Source organism: Brienomyrus brachyistius, chromosome 3, assembly GCF_023856365.1.
Source record: "Brienomyrus brachyistius isolate T26 chromosome 3, BBRACH_0.4, whole genome shotgun sequence".
Classification (NCBI taxonomy): Eukaryota; Metazoa; Chordata; class Actinopteri; order Osteoglossiformes; family Mormyridae; genus Brienomyrus; species Brienomyrus brachyistius.
The window spans coordinates 23,045,854-23,062,685 of NC_064535.1; the positions used below are offsets into that span (position 1 = coordinate 23,045,854).

General features: G+C 49.0%; 1 protein-coding gene across 12 annotated transcripts in view; it reads right to left on the minus strand.

Annotated features, from left to right (window-relative positions):
* LOC125738549 (non-muscle caldesmon-like) overlaps positions 1-16,832 on the minus strand; it is a 29,625-nt gene that overhangs the window by 2,357 nt on the left and 10,436 nt on the right. For 3 of the 12 annotated variants that reach the window (XM_049007652.1, XM_049007651.1, XM_049007657.1), the window contains exons 2-15: positions 12,272-12,385; positions 8,336-8,479; positions 7,231-7,501; positions 6,674-6,961; positions 6,171-6,212; positions 5,747-5,791; positions 5,023-5,150; positions 4,676-4,931; positions 4,402-4,542; positions 3,153-3,196; positions 2,629-2,704; positions 2,134-2,271; positions 1,938-2,033; positions 778-846 (exon numbers count right to left, since the gene is read on the minus strand). In XM_049007652.1, the coding sequence (XP_048863609.1) occupies positions 778-846; positions 1,938-2,033; positions 2,134-2,271; positions 2,629-2,704; positions 3,153-3,196; positions 4,402-4,542; positions 4,676-4,931; positions 5,023-5,150; positions 5,747-5,791; positions 6,171-6,212; positions 6,674-6,961; positions 7,231-7,501; positions 8,336-8,479; positions 12,272-12,385 (1,852 nt within the window). Of the gene's footprint in view, positions 1-28; positions 589-777; positions 847-1,937; positions 2,034-2,133; positions 2,272-2,628; positions 2,705-3,152; positions 3,197-4,401; positions 4,543-4,675; positions 4,932-5,022; positions 5,151-5,746; positions 5,792-6,170; positions 6,213-6,673; positions 6,962-7,230; positions 7,502-8,335; positions 8,480-12,271; positions 12,386-16,832 lie in introns of all 12 variants that reach the window. The other 9 variants (XR_007396859.1, XR_007396860.1, XM_049007654.1 and 6 more) reach the window with 8 other exon arrangements.

Consider the following 16,832-nt stretch of genomic DNA (forward strand, 5'->3'; position numbering starts at 1 on the left):
GTCCTGGTGACATGTCAGCCTCACTGACCTGTAACTCACGTCCGTCTTCCCCTGCGAGTCCGACCTTTGCTTGCATTCTGACTGGCATCTTATGCTAAATTTGGATCAATTTCACCCCCCCCCCCATGTGCAAACCAACAGCGTAATGTGTGTCAGTGCTGTGAGAGATACCATCGCCAAGCTCAAAAGCAATCTGTCATGCAGGCAACATCAGGACCCAAATAGCTGGCAGGCCAGTGGAGCGCAAACCACAACACGCGTTTCAGAGAAGACAGAAAGCTGCCTCCTCAACACACCTCAACGCCCACGAGGGAGAATGCGGCCGGTTTCGCCATATCTGCCAAAAACAGAGGCAGCCGTGACGGCCTTCAACCGGCCACTCGCAAAAGTGCCATTATCTCCCCTGTCTGGTGCTCGTTGGCCGAGTGAGTAAGAAGTTAAAGGTCATGCAGGGATTTGAAGCACCATTTTCTGTCCTGGGATGTTACAGTCAGAGGATTTCAGCAGCAACCAGCTTTGAGTGAACCTTAGTGACCACAACATACATTCAGAGTCAAAATCCGACCTGTTTCACTCAGTGGGGTATTACTGAAAACGAGAAAACAAAAGTAAGACCGCGTTCCAAGTTAAGACACCTCCTACGAGGGCAGCTGAACATAGATGAAGTCAAAAACTATGGAGAGTGATCTATTCTGTACGAGACTCATCGGCAAACTCTCATTAATTATAAGGATCCGTCTTCCTGTGAGTCAGCTAAATCACCTGAAGGGGGCGTACCTTGTCAGGGGCGGAGCCCTTGTTCTCCCAGAGGTTACGCTTGTTGGTGACATCACCAGGCCTCAGGTCCTGCCAACCACAGCAATGCAAAAGTATATGAAACCGCACAGGAGGGAAGGGTGATGAATGGCGTAGACATTCTGCCGCAGCCCGAACAGACTCCAGCACTGAGAGCTCTAGAGACACTCATACATGCCTCCTGATCTCCGTCAACTGAACTATGTTAAAGAGCGGAAAAAGCGGATGCAGTAGTAGGTTTGTCGAACTTGTACAATACCTGACCTGGACCACAAAGCTAGAGAAGTGGAATAGAGAAATCCTTCAGGATACAGACCCATCAGAACAGCGCAGAGAGAAAAGAGGACAGGGAAAAGAAGCGATCTAGACAAAAGACAAGAGGAAAAGGTGACAAAGTGAGGGAGATCTAAACATCAAGACACATGTCGTGAGCCCTTTATAACTGAACTGCTTGGTGTAACTGCTATTTATTTGATATTTTATCCATCCAGCAGAGGGAGCTCTAGTAATACAGATTAAGGATTCCCTTATTGTGCTGACAAGCAGCGATACCAGACCATAAATCTCACTGTCTCCAGGTTTTAATTAAAATTCTGGTGCTTTAGAAACAATTGGAGTAATTGTTTCATCGGGTAAAAAGACTTGACTGGTAATTGAGCTGTTTTGTTTCCCCAATAAAGAAAAAATGTTTGTTGTTCCAACCAAACAATGTATTTTTTCCCCACACATGGTTGAGTCAAGAAACGGGAAATAACCTGTAGCCCTCATGGCCTTTGGGGGACATCGTCATCGAATCTGTCCCACATGATGTCAGCTACATGGCGAAAATTTTATACGACAGTGAGGCTGCAGAGAAGCTGCTTGATAAACGCCAATGTTACTCGCCTGCACGCGGCGCTTGTCATTTTCCGCGGGGCTGATCTGTACAGCGCCTGCTATCCGTCAACAGCCCATCATAAAACGCTTCCTCTACTCTGTTTCCACGAACTGAACACACCCCGCAACCTTTTGTGAGGCTTTCGACTCCCGTGGCGAAGCACGTCTGGTGGCCAAACGTTACGCCCTGTCGTCACTGGGATTCCCGTCTCCTTTCGACATTCTTGCAGGACAGCCAATGCGCTCTAATCGCCGGGATGACTTACGGCGGGCTTCCCTCCCCCACTTTTGCCGCTCTCTGGGACCTTGTTCAGCCAGTCGTTGATCCTTCCGGCGACACCTATCTTCATGCTGGCTGTTTCCTGAAACCAGCAGGAGACCGGAAAAAGGGGGACTAAGGGTTAAAGACTGAGCGGGTGAACTTAGACCTCCAGGCCCATAGGGAGCAGCAGAGAGTCCAACCTTGTTAGTAGAGCCTGGGGTTCCGGCAGAGCTGAACACATTCCCTCGCTCCCACATGCTCTTGATGCTACGGACTCCGTCTGTCACCACAGGCAGGTCGATGGCCGCCGACTTGGGGGCCTTGATTTCTTTGTTGGTCTACACAACAGAGGATGATGATGTTACTCTCCAAGTGGTTTAGCTTTTGCTAGGGAAACGTCTGGACTGCACACTCTCTCCACAATATGTCCACAACCCTCGACTCATTCACAAGGATCTAAAAGTCCTTATTAACCAAGAATGATGCTCAAGCATAAAATACTGAGCTCAAAAATAGTAAATGTAGCCTTGAACTAAAGCAGGGAGAAATATCAGTTATGAACTTACCAAAATGGCAAAGCTTCTGCTAAAAAATTAAGCGAACCTGTCAGTCCTATAGACAGACAGGTCCGTCACACCTCAGTCCTTCAATGAGTTTTTGATAAATTTGTCTGCAGATGTGAAGCACCGCACTACCTGCACAGCAGTGGTGTACTGCTCCAGTCGGTTGTCGATCTTGGACACGACGGGGGAGTGCGATGACTTCACGGAACTGCAGTAAACAAAGGGAGGTGCAGGTCATCAGGGCCCTGGGGGGGGGGGGGTACATCTGACATCTGGCAGACTGTTTAGCGCCGCTTTTCAACAGGTGGGTCACGACCCAAAGGGAGGGGTCTGGGGTGTGTGGTCAAAAGAAACATTCAGAATCATTTTTGTAATGTCAGGCATTGTGCTACTCTGTTTGCCATTACTACAGTTACTTGCCTATGTTCTATTAAAGATATGAATACAAGCATGTGTGTGTGTGTGTGTGTGTGTGTGTGTGTGTGTCTGCACGTGTAGTGGGGGGCAACTGGGTCCATGACTATTTAAATTTACAGTACATAAGATGATGGCTGTTTCGCTCTTTATTCAGTAAATGCCGAGTGTTTTCACTGCGGTGCCAGCAGGAGTCAGACACGGGACACAAGCAAAGCTCTGGTGACCAGTGAAGCACTGACCTTCTCTGGGCTGACTTGTTTAAGAACTCCGCCCGCTCCCCGATCTGAAAGGAAGCACAAGGCTGTATTTTGGGTATTCTGTAGGTTACTGCACTATGCGTATGTAAATCTCATAAAACTCAGTTCTCTTAGGGAGAAGACGGACAGCAGGTGTCTCACAGTTCCCATATATCCACGCAAATGCATCCGTGCACCAACTGTGTGCCTTAGCATCCATCCAAAACCATGACCTGGATTCATCTGGCGTGAAATTTTTCCGATTTATGGCGGCTCCCCTGGGACGGTTTGCGTTTTTTGGCTTGCCGGTCACGGGTGGAACGTGCGTCCGGGGACGCCTCGAGGCCCAGTAAGCGAGCACCGCCCAGACGTCCACCCCCCTCCCACCCCCGCAGCCCGTGATGCGAAACGTGACTGCGTGCCGCCCCCCCCCTCTCCAAAACCGTCACTGTCATCTGGGCAGAAAAAGCAAAGCCTCAAGCAGCCCCCGCAGCTGTGGGAATGAGGCTGTCGTCCTCATGATAAATTACCGCAGAAGATGGAAACAGCAACTTTTCCTGCAGTGTTTAAAAAAAAAAAAAAATGGCTCACTTCACTTCAGCTTAATGTGGGAGTTCCCAAAATACTCGTGACAGGAAATTCCCCAGCCTCAATCTCATCTCAAATGGCCATATTTAAGCACAATTAATTCTGTTAACCTAAGCATTTCCAAGCGTCCTTCCAATGACGGCATCTTAACCGACCAGACAGATCTGCTCCTGCTGACTAAGTGCCCGATTTATTCAAGGAGACTAAATTTCGTAGCTTTTCTTGAATTAATGCAGCTTGCAGGACAAGAACCTGTGTAGAGGAGAAGGAAATGCTAAAGCCTGGTTACTAGTATTAGTTAAGCATTCTGCTGGTTAGAGGGTGTGAACAGTACCATAGATTAGCGATCACCAGCACCAAGCTACCAAGGGGACTGTTTGCTTTTGTCTAATTCATAGTCTTTACAATTTGATCCAATATTACTTTGGCTCAGATCTTACACAAATCTCTTTTCAGTATCTAAACTATTTATTTAACTACTGAACTGCAGAAACGGCTTCTTTCACCCTCTGTCCTGGTGGACCCATGCCGCAATGCCTCGGATTTCTCTGCAGCAGCCAGTCCTATATTTTCCCAGGAAGGGAGCAGCAGCCTGGGTATATTTTTGGCGCAGGTCAAAGGTGGGCACCCTCCCTCGGGGGAGCGCGCAGCTGCGGGGCCCGACCTTCATGGATCCAGTCTTGGGCCCCAGGCACTGGAAGGGCCTCCTGCTCTCGCCGTCGCCGGTGTCCTCCACCCGGTGCCTCTTCTCCGCCGCCTCAGCTCGCCTCCTCTCGATCTCCTGCTTCATCCTCCTCTTCTCCTCCTGCCCCCCCCACACACAGAGTGATTTCTAAAAACCCGCTAACCCAACTGCTAACCAGCTAGTTAAAGCAGTCAAATCACCTCCCTCAAGGGTACGACAGCAGTTCTCCCCATTTCTCCCAGGTGCCACCCACCTCCTCCTTGGCCTTCTTCTCCTCCTGCTCCTCCCTCTTGGCACGCTCCTCCTCCTCCAGCACCTTCCTCCGCTCCTCCCGCCTCCTCTTGAGGTCCTCCAGCTCTGCCTCAGCCTCCTGCTGCCTCTGCCGCATCCTCTGGTACTCCTCGCTCTCCGTCTCCCCACGCCTCCGCTTTAGCTCTTCCAGCTTGCGCTCCGCCTCCTGCCGGGCCGCATCTTCTTGCTCCTCCTCAGCTGAGTGCGTGCTCCCCCGGCTGCATATGTACACCATTATACATATTACACATACACACACAACAAAAAAAGGGAAATCCTGATTGTTAGTCTGGCTTTGGCCTGGCCTACCTCAGAGTCCTTTCCGGTTTCCGGTGTCTGGCCGTGAAGTCATCATTCAGACCTCCGTTCGGCTGCTTAGACTGTGGAGAGTTTTCCATCTGGGGCGAGACAGGCTCCGGATCCCCAGGCGGCTTCTGCTGGCCAATGACGACACAGGACTCAACAGGAAGTTCCGCCTCCCCGCTTCCACACTTAGCCACACGCTTAAAGATGCCTCACACGAACGGCTTACGCTCCTCAGCAGTTTAGGTCACAGAGCCCCCATGTCCAGGTACTGAATGATAGGTCCATAGACTGATTTGTTCTGGGTAATGGTTCAAAACAACACTGAAATAAAGCTCTCTCTCATTTATATCGATTTCAGGGAGGCAAATGAGGGGCATCCGGGAGGGCGGGGGGCGCGGGCCAGTGCTTGGCTAGTATTACAGTAATAACGTGTGTGTGTGTATATATATATATATTATATATATTGCTGACGGGGCCAGATGGTGGTAAAATTTGGGGCGAGGCTATAGCGGTAATACTTCTTGCTGGTTAATTTTACCACCGCTGTACAGCCCAACGGCAGATTTCCGGGACGTCGCGCGTCATTTGCGGGTGTCGGGGAGCTGCTGTCAGTTTGCGGGAGACTCCCGGAATTTCCGGGAGAGGTGGGATGTCTGGATTACAGATCAGCAGCTTCCACAGCCCCCGCCCTCCAATAGGAGTGTCCCGATATTCACACTTGTCTTACCTCCTCTTTTCTAAGGGGCCATTTGGGCTTCTCCTCTGGGGTCTCCTGCACATAGAAAGGAGGAGGAGAACTTACTCCACAGCAGCATGACCGATATGTGCAAAGAAAGTTTTCATTTACAATCCAAAAGGTTTAGTAGCCCATAGCCCATTGGAAATCAGGGGTCACAAATTAAGATAAAATATCAGGAGTACAAGATAAATAGTCGTAAAGTGTTCTGAAATGAAATTTGGTCAGGCTACAAGTGGCTGTTAATTTTTTTTCCATAAACACTGGTTTTCATTACACGATTTTAAAAAGGTTTTACAGCGACGCGTCTGTCGCATTACAGCAGAAATGCGTGTATAGCATTTACAGCCTGGAATTTATGGCCTCGAGTGTTCAGAGGAAATGAAGCAAGATGATGAAAAGGAGAAACTCTTACCTCATCCTGAGAAAAGGACCTCCTCATCTTCTCCTCGCAGACCTTGATGTAAACAGGAGACGTCTGTGAGACACTGGGAGGTCTAGAACATCCTGTAAACCGCGAGCGGCTCGGAGTGTCATCGCAGAGTGGAGAAGCAGCACGGTTTTCAGGGATTATCGGCCATGCCGGCATGTCGCATGCCTTTCTGCCTGGAAATCCCGCTTTGTGCTCCGCCACGAGGCCTGGAGTGTCAGCGTGCTGCAAGCGACCAAACTGTGACCTACCTTCATGAAACGGCCTCATGATACATAGACAAACTGACACGGTGACCACACGGTGCTTGAACGGTCAGAAACGTGCCGTGACCATATCGTGACACGCAGTGATCACACGTCATACGTGAGCATATAAAAGCATGAAGAAGCAGTGTAGTCCAGATAACTCAACTCTCAGTCCTGTCAAAGGCCCTGGCAGACGTGTACGGATGAGTTTGAGTTATCCGGGGCCAGAGGAGCCCATACCAGCTCCAGCTCAGACAGGCCTCCTTCTCCTTCAGCACCTTCCCCTGGCACCTCCTGCTCTCCTAGCTCCTCCTCTGAGGTCCCTTCGACCTCCACCAGTCTCATCTCCTCCCCATCCTCCTTCCCCAGGGGGACTACAGTGCCCCCTTCAGCTTCGTTCCCCGAAACACCTCCTTCTTCCTCTTCCACCTCTGCCCTGGATCTGCCTCTTTCGGCATCGTCATCAGAATTCACAGGCTTTTCGCTTAACTCTGTATGGGACCCGGCCGGTCGCTCCGATACCGTTTCCTACGAAGTGAAGCAAGGGCACCACTCTGATTAGCTCCCACAGGCTATACCCCCCACCACCCCACCCCGACTCCCCCAAAGCCGACGCACCACTACCCCATGCCCAGGAGCTTCAGAGGGGCATGAAAGACCCTGGAAGATTCGAGTGACACAGCACTTTATAGGGGCCTCAATAAATACCAGCAGGGCCCCCCCACATCCAGAAAAATATTTGTCAGGGGTCACATACACCCTGTATTCATAAACCCATGAGCAAAATCAAAACCAACATGATCAACCTGCTCGCCCAGGAAGGACCTCCTCGGCACCTCCTCTTCCTCCTCCTCAGGCTCCTCCTCTTCCTTCTCGCCGGGCTGGCTGCGTTTGGGCTCCGCCGGGGCCTCCAGCTCCCGCCACTGCCTCTCTGCGGCCTCCAGCGCCCTGCGCTGCCGGCGGTCCTCACGCTTGGCCAGTCTCTCCTGGAGCCCATGGTCCCCCTCCTCGTCATTGTGGGTGGCCGCGTCCCCCTTCCTGCCGGCCGCGTCCCTCTCCGCCATGCTGCTGGGGAGGCAGACACGCGATTTAACACAGGTCAGTAAAACGATGGGATGAAAACTGAACAAGTCAAATTTCAAAAACATCTAAAATGCATCTTAAAAGTGGACAGCCTCATAGCTTGCCGAACAACAAAGAGGCATTTTTCATTCCCCCATGAGGGGGCGCTGTGGAGGAGGGCGATTACTGACGTTGACCATACAGTTCCACTTTACAATAAGGCTCCCTTTTGCCACTCGTAATTGGTAGTCATTAATAAAAAGAAATCCGTTATAACTTGTTTAAAATTGTCAATTAATAACCAGATTATAAACCATTCATAAACCCTTTATATAGGCAGCCGACCAAAGCGTTAAAGCGTTACCGACCAAACTTGTCATCATCGAGCGTCATTACCGTTCTTAATGGATCAAAACAATTCTTACTTTATTAATTAGATCCATCCATACTCAGGTATGTCTACTGTAATCGTTAGCTTTCAGCATAAAATTCAATTCAGTGTGATTAGTCTTGTCGAGACACTGACTAGCGCCGCCATTCCCATTGAAATGATAAATATTTACGCGGCCTGCTGTGAATCTGGATTTCCACATGCGCGTCCTATGAGGATCTCGCCGTTATATAAACGCGTTCACAGAAAAGTAAACATAAGCCCAGTTCTAAAAACAGAGCGTAACATTTGTGCCCCGTTCTCACACTCGGCCAGCTGATGCCTCATTTTTACGTTTCCTCAACATTACAGCAGACACAAACTCGCTTTTCTTTTAACTCGAATTTCCGATCTGACTATTTTCCGTCACGCTCTCTTGCGGAGGAGAGTGTGCACCTCCTGAGGGCTACCTGTTGCTATCCAAAGCCTCGCCCTCCGTTGCCGCAGTGACTGGCTCCTCCAAATCCTTGCTCCTCATCCTCTCCTGACGAGCCCTGCGCCTCCGCTCGCGGGCTGCCTCCTCCTCGTCGTCCTCGTTCCGCTGGTACATCAGCCTAAAAACACACAGAAGGGGCGCAGCATCCATCTCTGTTTACAAACAAATTAACAAATTATTGCAAATTATCAGCAGCAGATTCAAGCCGCCACACTAGAGCAACTTTGGCTTCTGACCGTGATCATTTTTGGCTATGCGTGCGCTATAGGCTCTTTGGCTCAGAGTGGGGGAGTTCGTCTCAGTGCAGAGTCACATTTGTTATTGTTCTGAAATGTTTGCCTATAAAAAGATAAGATTCAGCAGCTCTGTGGCCGAGACGGGCTTTACGGAGGGAAAAATCACACGCTTTCAGGGACACAGAGAGGCTGAAAAAGCTGGAGATGAACATGCTGTGAAACGTGAACGCTTCTACTGCCCTTTGTCTGAAATTAACATTCTGGCGTAAAGCCAAGAGACACTGGTGCCCTCCCACCAACCTCGGTCTGTTCCCACACCAGGCTCCAGTGAAGCGCCCCCCCCCCCGCAGAAGGCGCTCTCACCCAGAGGCCCAGAAATGCCCCATGGACTCTAGGTCAACCAGTCATACAGCATTGTCGCCCCCTGCAGGCTAGCTGCTCCCACTGTCACCGGTCCCCTCTGAGAAATGTCTATACTGTCCTGCTGCAGCACAGGACCAGGGGCCAAACGGGGCCCCATATGGCCTGAGGCCTTAAACCCACCCCCACTTCTCGCTAGACCGTGGAACATTCCAGCAGGATATTTTTTCAGGGTTAAAAAAAAAAAAAAAAACAGTCAAAACATTCCAGTGAGTTCAGAGTTTTCCTGCGACAGAGGGTCCGGGAGAGCATGGCCACACGGACAACATTGTGAGAAACGTCTCTGCGGCAAACGGACCGTTTGCAAACACGAAAGATTTGGGGCATGGCAACAGAAGGACAGGACTGCATTCTGCAAGCACACACACACACTGTACTTTGATGTGGCTGATATCTGCTTTCTGCACTGTGTATGAGGTGCTTAGCTTCTGTTGTACTGCTGCACTGAAACATTATTATTGTCTCCATCCATCCATCACAGGGTCCCAGGTCCTGGAGCTTATCCCAGAAAGCATAAGGCTAGAGCTAGGTACCAGACTTCAATACTTTTTTGGCACCAACCAAATCACTTAGATACTATCGAGTATCAAAAAATGCCTCGTCTTTCTGTACCGAATTTCATAGCTAAGGGGTAAATGTAATCGGCGCACACAGCCAAGAACGCGACGATATTAAACTGTGCATTTCGGCCAAAAATCCACTGTTGAGTTTCCTCAGAATATCTATGTCTGTGTCATGATCAGCACGTCTGAATTACTGACAATTACTGAGGGAATAACTTGGCAAATCGCAATTAACTTATAGCCTAATTCATCTGACTGTCAATCACTCGTAAACATTCTGCAGGTTGTTTATGACTAGTTAACCTTAATGGGCTCATGGGCTGCCCAGCTTTTCAGGGGAAACCAAACCACATTCTGGACTGTATGCAGCGGTTTTGTTTCTTAAAGGAACAGGAGCTCAGAAAGATAAACCTTATTTTCAAATTACTTCTTTAGTATCAATCAGGTTCAACCCAGATGATATTAGCCTGCATTTCACTACAGATTAATAACTGGTGTCAGTTTCTGCAAACCTAAAGGCAAACGGATCTTGCATTTTAAAGTACATGCCTTCCAGCCATACATGCTCTACTGCTGTCCCATGTTATTCACAAGACGTCCATGATTTACACAAGTACACACTCAGGTACTGCAGGCAATAGGTGAAATGCTAAGAGGGGGAAAAAAACACATAACTGGGCTATTTTAGATCGTTAGGGTAATGTGTAAACATATAGCCCAACATATAAACAAACAAACATATAAACAAACAGATTGGTATAAGCCTGTTTCTGTAGAACGCTCTCAGCTGTTTTGGTTATAATTACATAACCAACTCATTGCATGTGTGACTCTTCCAGGTCCTTTACACTCCCTAGACAGACAGCATTAATACTGTTATGAATGCCTTCATTCGTTCATTCATATGAATTTATGTTTCTGCTGAACTCCTATGTTTGTTATCGTTTCTTTAACCGTTAGCACCAGTGCTAGCCCAGTGAACTACCAAATGCCTTCATACATCTGCACCCCCCTGAACACACAGTTAAATATTTTTTTTTGTGATATGAAAGTTCTGATTGTGTAAAAATGCCAAGGAGCTGAGAAATAAAAAGATTTTCCTGAACACCTAAGGTTGGGGTAAGTGGATGCGGGGGGGGGAAACTGGCACCGCCCGGGGGAAACCTTAACTGGCTACAGACACGTCTGTGCTTAGGGCCTGGCTGCCAAGTGTCAGGTGGAGTGACCATGTCGGACTCGGCGGGTCCACTGCACGACGCCGAAGCCTCTAATGGAGAAGAGCAGGACTCCACAGAGCCACTCAGGAGGCGAGTGCCTGCAATTCCTCAGCGAGGGCAGAGAGATGTGTGTGTGAAACGTGTTTGCAGCAGGCTTGATTACAGAGCTGCGGGGGCCGGACACAGCCGGCTGCGGGTTCCCTCACATGTTTTCGGTTACAGCGAAAAGCGATCGCATGTGTTGCGCGCGGCCTTTGAGACGCGCGTGGTGCAGTGGTGGGGAATCCGTCGCATTATTCCCATTAAGATCGTGCTGCCTTTCTCCTGCGCTTAATTTGAAAAACATGCCTCTGTGCCGCTGTTACGCTGCCTTTTGGGGAACCGAGTAACTGCACCTTGTGAGACATGTCGCAGTGCCGATCCAGTGTAATGACACGCGTTCGCGGAAATTCCTCTACTTCCGTCAGAAGACGACAACCGATTAAACTGCAGCTGCTCGTCTGTCCATATATGACGGAGGACCCTCAACACAGACTGCTGGATTCCGTATTTGGCATTTTTGCTACAATTCGACACACTTTCAAAGTGCCAGTAATGGAAAAATGATAATTTTATGAGTGTGACAACTAAACCAACATTGCAGACCACAACAATGGACATTCTGGCCCGAAATGCCCGTATGTCATTTTGAAACAATTCTAAAAAAAAAAAAAAAAAAAAAAAAAAGTAAACTCCTTCCAAGTATTTCTTAGTATAAAACCCGGCACAGGGGAGGGGGGAGTTTAGCGATATGCAAGCTAAATGAAAATGATCAAATTCAACTTCGAGGACCAGCATCCAAAAACTGCAAAACGATAAATATCCTTCTGAGATCTGGGGGGGGGGCGGGACTGATTAAAATTTTGATTTGACAAGGAAGAGGAAGTTGCCAAAGTTACAGCCCCCACATATGTGCCCCAATTCTGCTCTTTAAGGAGCGACAGAATGTAGTGGAGTAGCATGTTGTGCATGAGAGTTACGAGCGGAAATGCAACGTACTCTGCAGGCGACAACAATGAATCGCTGAACTCAGGCGGCCAGGATCAACATCTGGACGCCCATCGTCAAGCGGGGCTTCTGGGCAGATCGACCGAAAGGCAAAGTCAACACCAGCAGGGGGGCGTTCAGTCTGGTTGTGAGAGATTTCCCCCCCCATCGCCGCCCACGTCTGGCGGCCAGCAGGGCGTCGGCTAGCCCCAGGCAAGTTTGGCACGTGGATCAGAGGACTTTTGGGGGCTGTGAAGAAGGTGAGACTGGCTGCTCCTCTCAGAGGGGTGTCATACCCCCCCCCCCCCGCAGAGCCTCCCATAATCTCACATCTGAAGCGTGAGAGTCTGGCATGGCTGTCTGTACGCAAGGGGTGTGTTAGCACTTAGCTGATCTGACGGCACTGTGACAGGTCCTTGGGGTGGGTGGGTGGGTGGGGGGGGCTCACCTCTCCGCCTCCATACGCATCTCCTCGCGCTTCTGCCTGCGGAGCTCCCTACGCCGTTCGAAATCGTCGTCCATGGTGGGTCCTGGCTGGGAGCTGGATGTCCTGCTGTTTTGCCTGAAAACGACACGGAGACTGACAGTGACCAACAGCCTGTTGACACACGACGGCAGGCCGTCTTATTTCACTCATATAAGGCCTTCCCATCTCTTTCAGGGCATCTCGTCTCAGAGGTTGATGCACTGCTGCGTCCCACTGGCCAAACTTAGTCCTGAAGAATGCAGTCGTGTAAAACAGGGGCCGGTCCCTTTCAGCCTCCGCCTCTCCCCTGCGCCCCCCCACAAGCACGAACACTCTGCCTGGGGCCCAGGTGAGGCTCCAGGCCCCAGAAGCCTGACTTCCAGCTTACTCTGGCTGACCAGGGATCACGGAGCAGGAGCGAAACCGCACAGGGCACCGACGTGGAGTCGCACTTCAAATCGTTACTCCCAAACGGATTTCATTCCCTAAGAGAAACCCCCAGGGCGGCAGGCTCCATTATGGCGGTCAGGGAAAGCGAAGCCTCAGGAGATAATTACTGCAGCGGTGTTTGCAGGGAGGGGCTGCCTTATCTGTGCTTTGTTAGGGTTCCTCTCCCGGACGACCTGCTTCGTGGATTAATCCATCTGCACGTTTCAGTGAGGTTACCCCAGCACTGCTCCTCCCCCGGTCCGGCCCCCGACATCAAACAGACACCTGATCGGTCATCGCGAAGGCATGGGCGTAGTTCTGGGACCACATGTCCTGGTGGCCTTCTGCAACTTGATATGGCTGGTTTTTCATGCGTAACCATGACGACAGCATTGTCCCTCCCATCGGCCCAAGGCTGATCCCAGAACAGAACCTAGTTGACAGTTGTCATCAGCTGTCATTTTGGATAATTAAACTTCTGACGGTTCCCATAGGTGGGGTATTTCCTAAAAAGTGTTTTATGCACCCTTACAAGACGGGAGCTTGTCATATGGATTTTACACAATCTGCACACGACCGCCCTGACAGGTTTATGGGACATTTTTATTGTCCCCACTCTTGCTACTAGTGCGGCTCTTTGGTGACGGTCCCTTAGCGATTCAGCCTGCATTCCAAAGCTGCATTTTTTTTTGATCTGCAGAGATGTGCGAGTCAGGGAACACTTACCCTGTGAACGCAGCTCGGGGAGTGAACGTTTGTACGGGAGCGTCCCTTTAAACCCAAGATAGTGCTTAGGAATGCAGATGAAGAGAGCTCATTAGGACATGTGAATGGTAATTACCTTCGCCTGTCCCCGGTTTGTTTTCCTCGACTTTGACGACAAGCATCAATACTAATGCTGGGGAGAGGTAGCCAAAGGCACTGGGATGAAAGGCAAAAAGTCCCAAAGGCTTCTGGGAAATAAACAACCCCACCGTGATGTGTCAGTGGCAGCAGAAACATGGTCCTCTCCTTAGACCACCTCTAAACTGAATCTGGACACCAGGTGGCGTGGCAGTTAAGGAGCCCGTCACAACCAGAGATGCTGCAGGTTTAAGGACAGTCGTACCCTTAAATCTCCAGCCACATAAATGGCTCTGCAAACAATCCTGCGCAAAGCAACTGTTTAACGACGTGGTAGATGAGTTCCAGTAGTGGTTTCTAACGGTAAACCACGAACATTCAGTTTTCATTTTTTACCCGCTTAAAACCAGTTGCCAGGACATTGAGAAAAAATTAAATAAAATGAACTGCACTGCAGCTGCACATTTCAATGGAAAAAATGCTGAATTTTGCAGAAAATAAATCATCTGAAGCTGACTTTCTTGGCGCCACTTCTGTGTTCTGACAGAAATGCCAGATCTTTCCGTATAACGGGACCGTTCCATTACTGTGTACAGCAGGCCACAGAAGGCCATTGGGAAAGATACCTACCTGATTATCTCTGGTCTACAGGGATTAAGGATCTAGGTCCTTATCTGCCACATCACTGCTCCGGAACACCCCTCCAGTAATGAGCACTCCATTAAAACCTCCACTGCATGCCTGTTTACACCTCGTGGACCCACCCAGTGAGGCCACACCCCATGTGGGAGGAGCCTCTGTATAACCCCACCCTCAGATCATAGACCGTTGGCGCCGTCCCGGAAGTTTACAGCACAGAAAATGTTACGTTAAAGATCCTAGCAGGAAAAATGATAACTCCAGGTCACTTTTCTAAAAAAAAAAACAAACAAAAAAAAAAAAAAAAACAGAGATACATTCTTCCATAATTAAGACTGAGCTATGAGTAACCCTGCACTGATTTTGGCCTCTGAGCTGCACAAATCTGCAGCGAAACCGATGTCGGTTATACTGCTTCTTGTGCAGCAATCACGAAACACAGTGTTGGCAGCGACACATCAGCACTGCAGTGCCAACTCAGGAGACTTAGCGCTGACTTAGCAAGGCAGTGAGTGGTGAATGAGCCGACGAAATCCCTCGTCCTCCACTATGGAAAATGGCCAAAATCGTTCGATGCAAACATCGCCATTATTCTAGTAATTATGATTTTAGTTCTGGCGCTGAAGTCCAAATAATCTGCGGGTAATAATCCACCAAGACAGACACGCTGGACCAATGGTTTCGTCTTGATTTTTGATGAATGTTGCCCAAACACAGATATGTTAATGAAATCAGGAAGGGTAGCTGGAGATGAGCCTGTTCACTTTGACTCCATTGGGCAGACAAACCACCATCCAGTCTGGTAAACGCCCACAAACTAATTCACCTGACAGCTGCTCCACAGAACGAGACTTTTACCCAAATGCATTGTGGGACAGACAAAGTCCACATGCTTCAAACTAGCTGGGAGAGAGAAAGTTAAGTGCGTTTTCTTGGAGCGTAACCTCCTGGCTTGGCTTGATGATTTTTGTCACAATAACGAATCCTCTCTTTGTGCGGTTCTAAATATTAAAACGCATATAAAAGGCCAGATTGTGCTTGGGGAGGGAAAAAAAAACAACCATAAATCTTTGCAGCTGAAACAACGGTTATCTAGAGCCTTTGTACAGTGTCGGACACGCGCCCAGATCTCCAGGCACTCTGCCACGTAAAAATTACATGTTGAAACCTCAGAAACCACACTCTCTCCCTCTCCGTGCCCAGTCTGGATAAGGAATGCTCCCAGAACACTAAGAACTATGGGGACTGATTCTTCTGTTTGGACAGTACATGTTCTCCACTCTGTCCATGTGCACTGTTCTAACCACAAGGAAAATCAGGCTGGACAATCGTTTCCACATGGACAGGGCTGCAGCTCTGCTCTCCTTTCCACATCTGCGGCTGATCTAGCCTTCAGAGCAGCCCCCTCCCACAAGAGTCACAAAAGGAGGAACTCCTTACACCCTCCTGAAAGGGACATGCCCCTCTCCCCCCGATCCTCACTGCTTAGCAACCGATCAGAAACTCATCATGTGCCCCAGGGTGGAAATAACCAGGAGATAAGACTTTTATTATGATCAAACAGAAAACAAAATTAGACAACGAAGCCAGAATACGCTTCATGAAGGCATATGATGGACGAGCAAATCATCCACTGCAGTAGGGGGCAGCAGTGAGTCTGGAACCTCTCTCAGAAAGCACACGAGGCTAACATGAACAAGATACCTGCCCTCACATCTTTGTTTTTAAACTAGAAAAAATCAGTTGTAAAAAAGCAATCCACATGACACGTCACATTCCCAGATGCTTTCCCTCCCTGACCTGCAGGAGACGAACATGTACAGGGTGTCCTCTTAGATTGGAACATTATCCTTGATGAAGGTGTAGGGTTCTTATCTGCAAAAGATCAGCTCAACTCTAGGCAAGCCCCCACGCTTTTCACCATTAACCCGACTGACTCCCATAACGTAACTGGTCAGCTGTTAAAAACTGGTGAAATTCTGGGTTTCTTAAAGGGCTCAACCCAAAAGACCAGCATTCCAGTGATAAATTATTGAAAAGAGATGACAAAATCGAATCTGCACTTCACAAGAAACTCCACAGATCAATAAATCAATACAGCATGACAATCTTAAAGTAAATGAATTACTTTGTCTGAAAGGCTAACATCTCCCATTACCTTACACTTCAAAATGCAATTATGCTTGCAGTCATCTATAAACAACTAAACATTTGTTTAGTTGCTCACACGGTTGACGTTGCATGCTTTATTCCCCTGAGAATTAGCTAATGGATTCAATTAAATTAATATGTAGTGCCTTTCACAAATGTCACCCCGAAGCGCTTTACATGGGTGTGTTGTGATACATTCCTGCATCATTTATACAGAACGTAAATAGGAGACAGAACAAAAGCATGAACACGTACAGGATCCTTCAGCGGATGTTGCTCGGAACCTGAATGATTCATTTCAGTTTGGAATCCAAAACACTGGGGTTCTTCGACATGCACAAAAAAAAAAAAAAACCAACCGCTTGCTACATGAGATCTCCTTCCCTCCGTTCCACAGCAGAAGCTCACGGTGAACTCCACACTCATCAGGAGGTCTTCATCTTCGTAAAACCCCATCTCACTCACCACCACTTCCCACTGA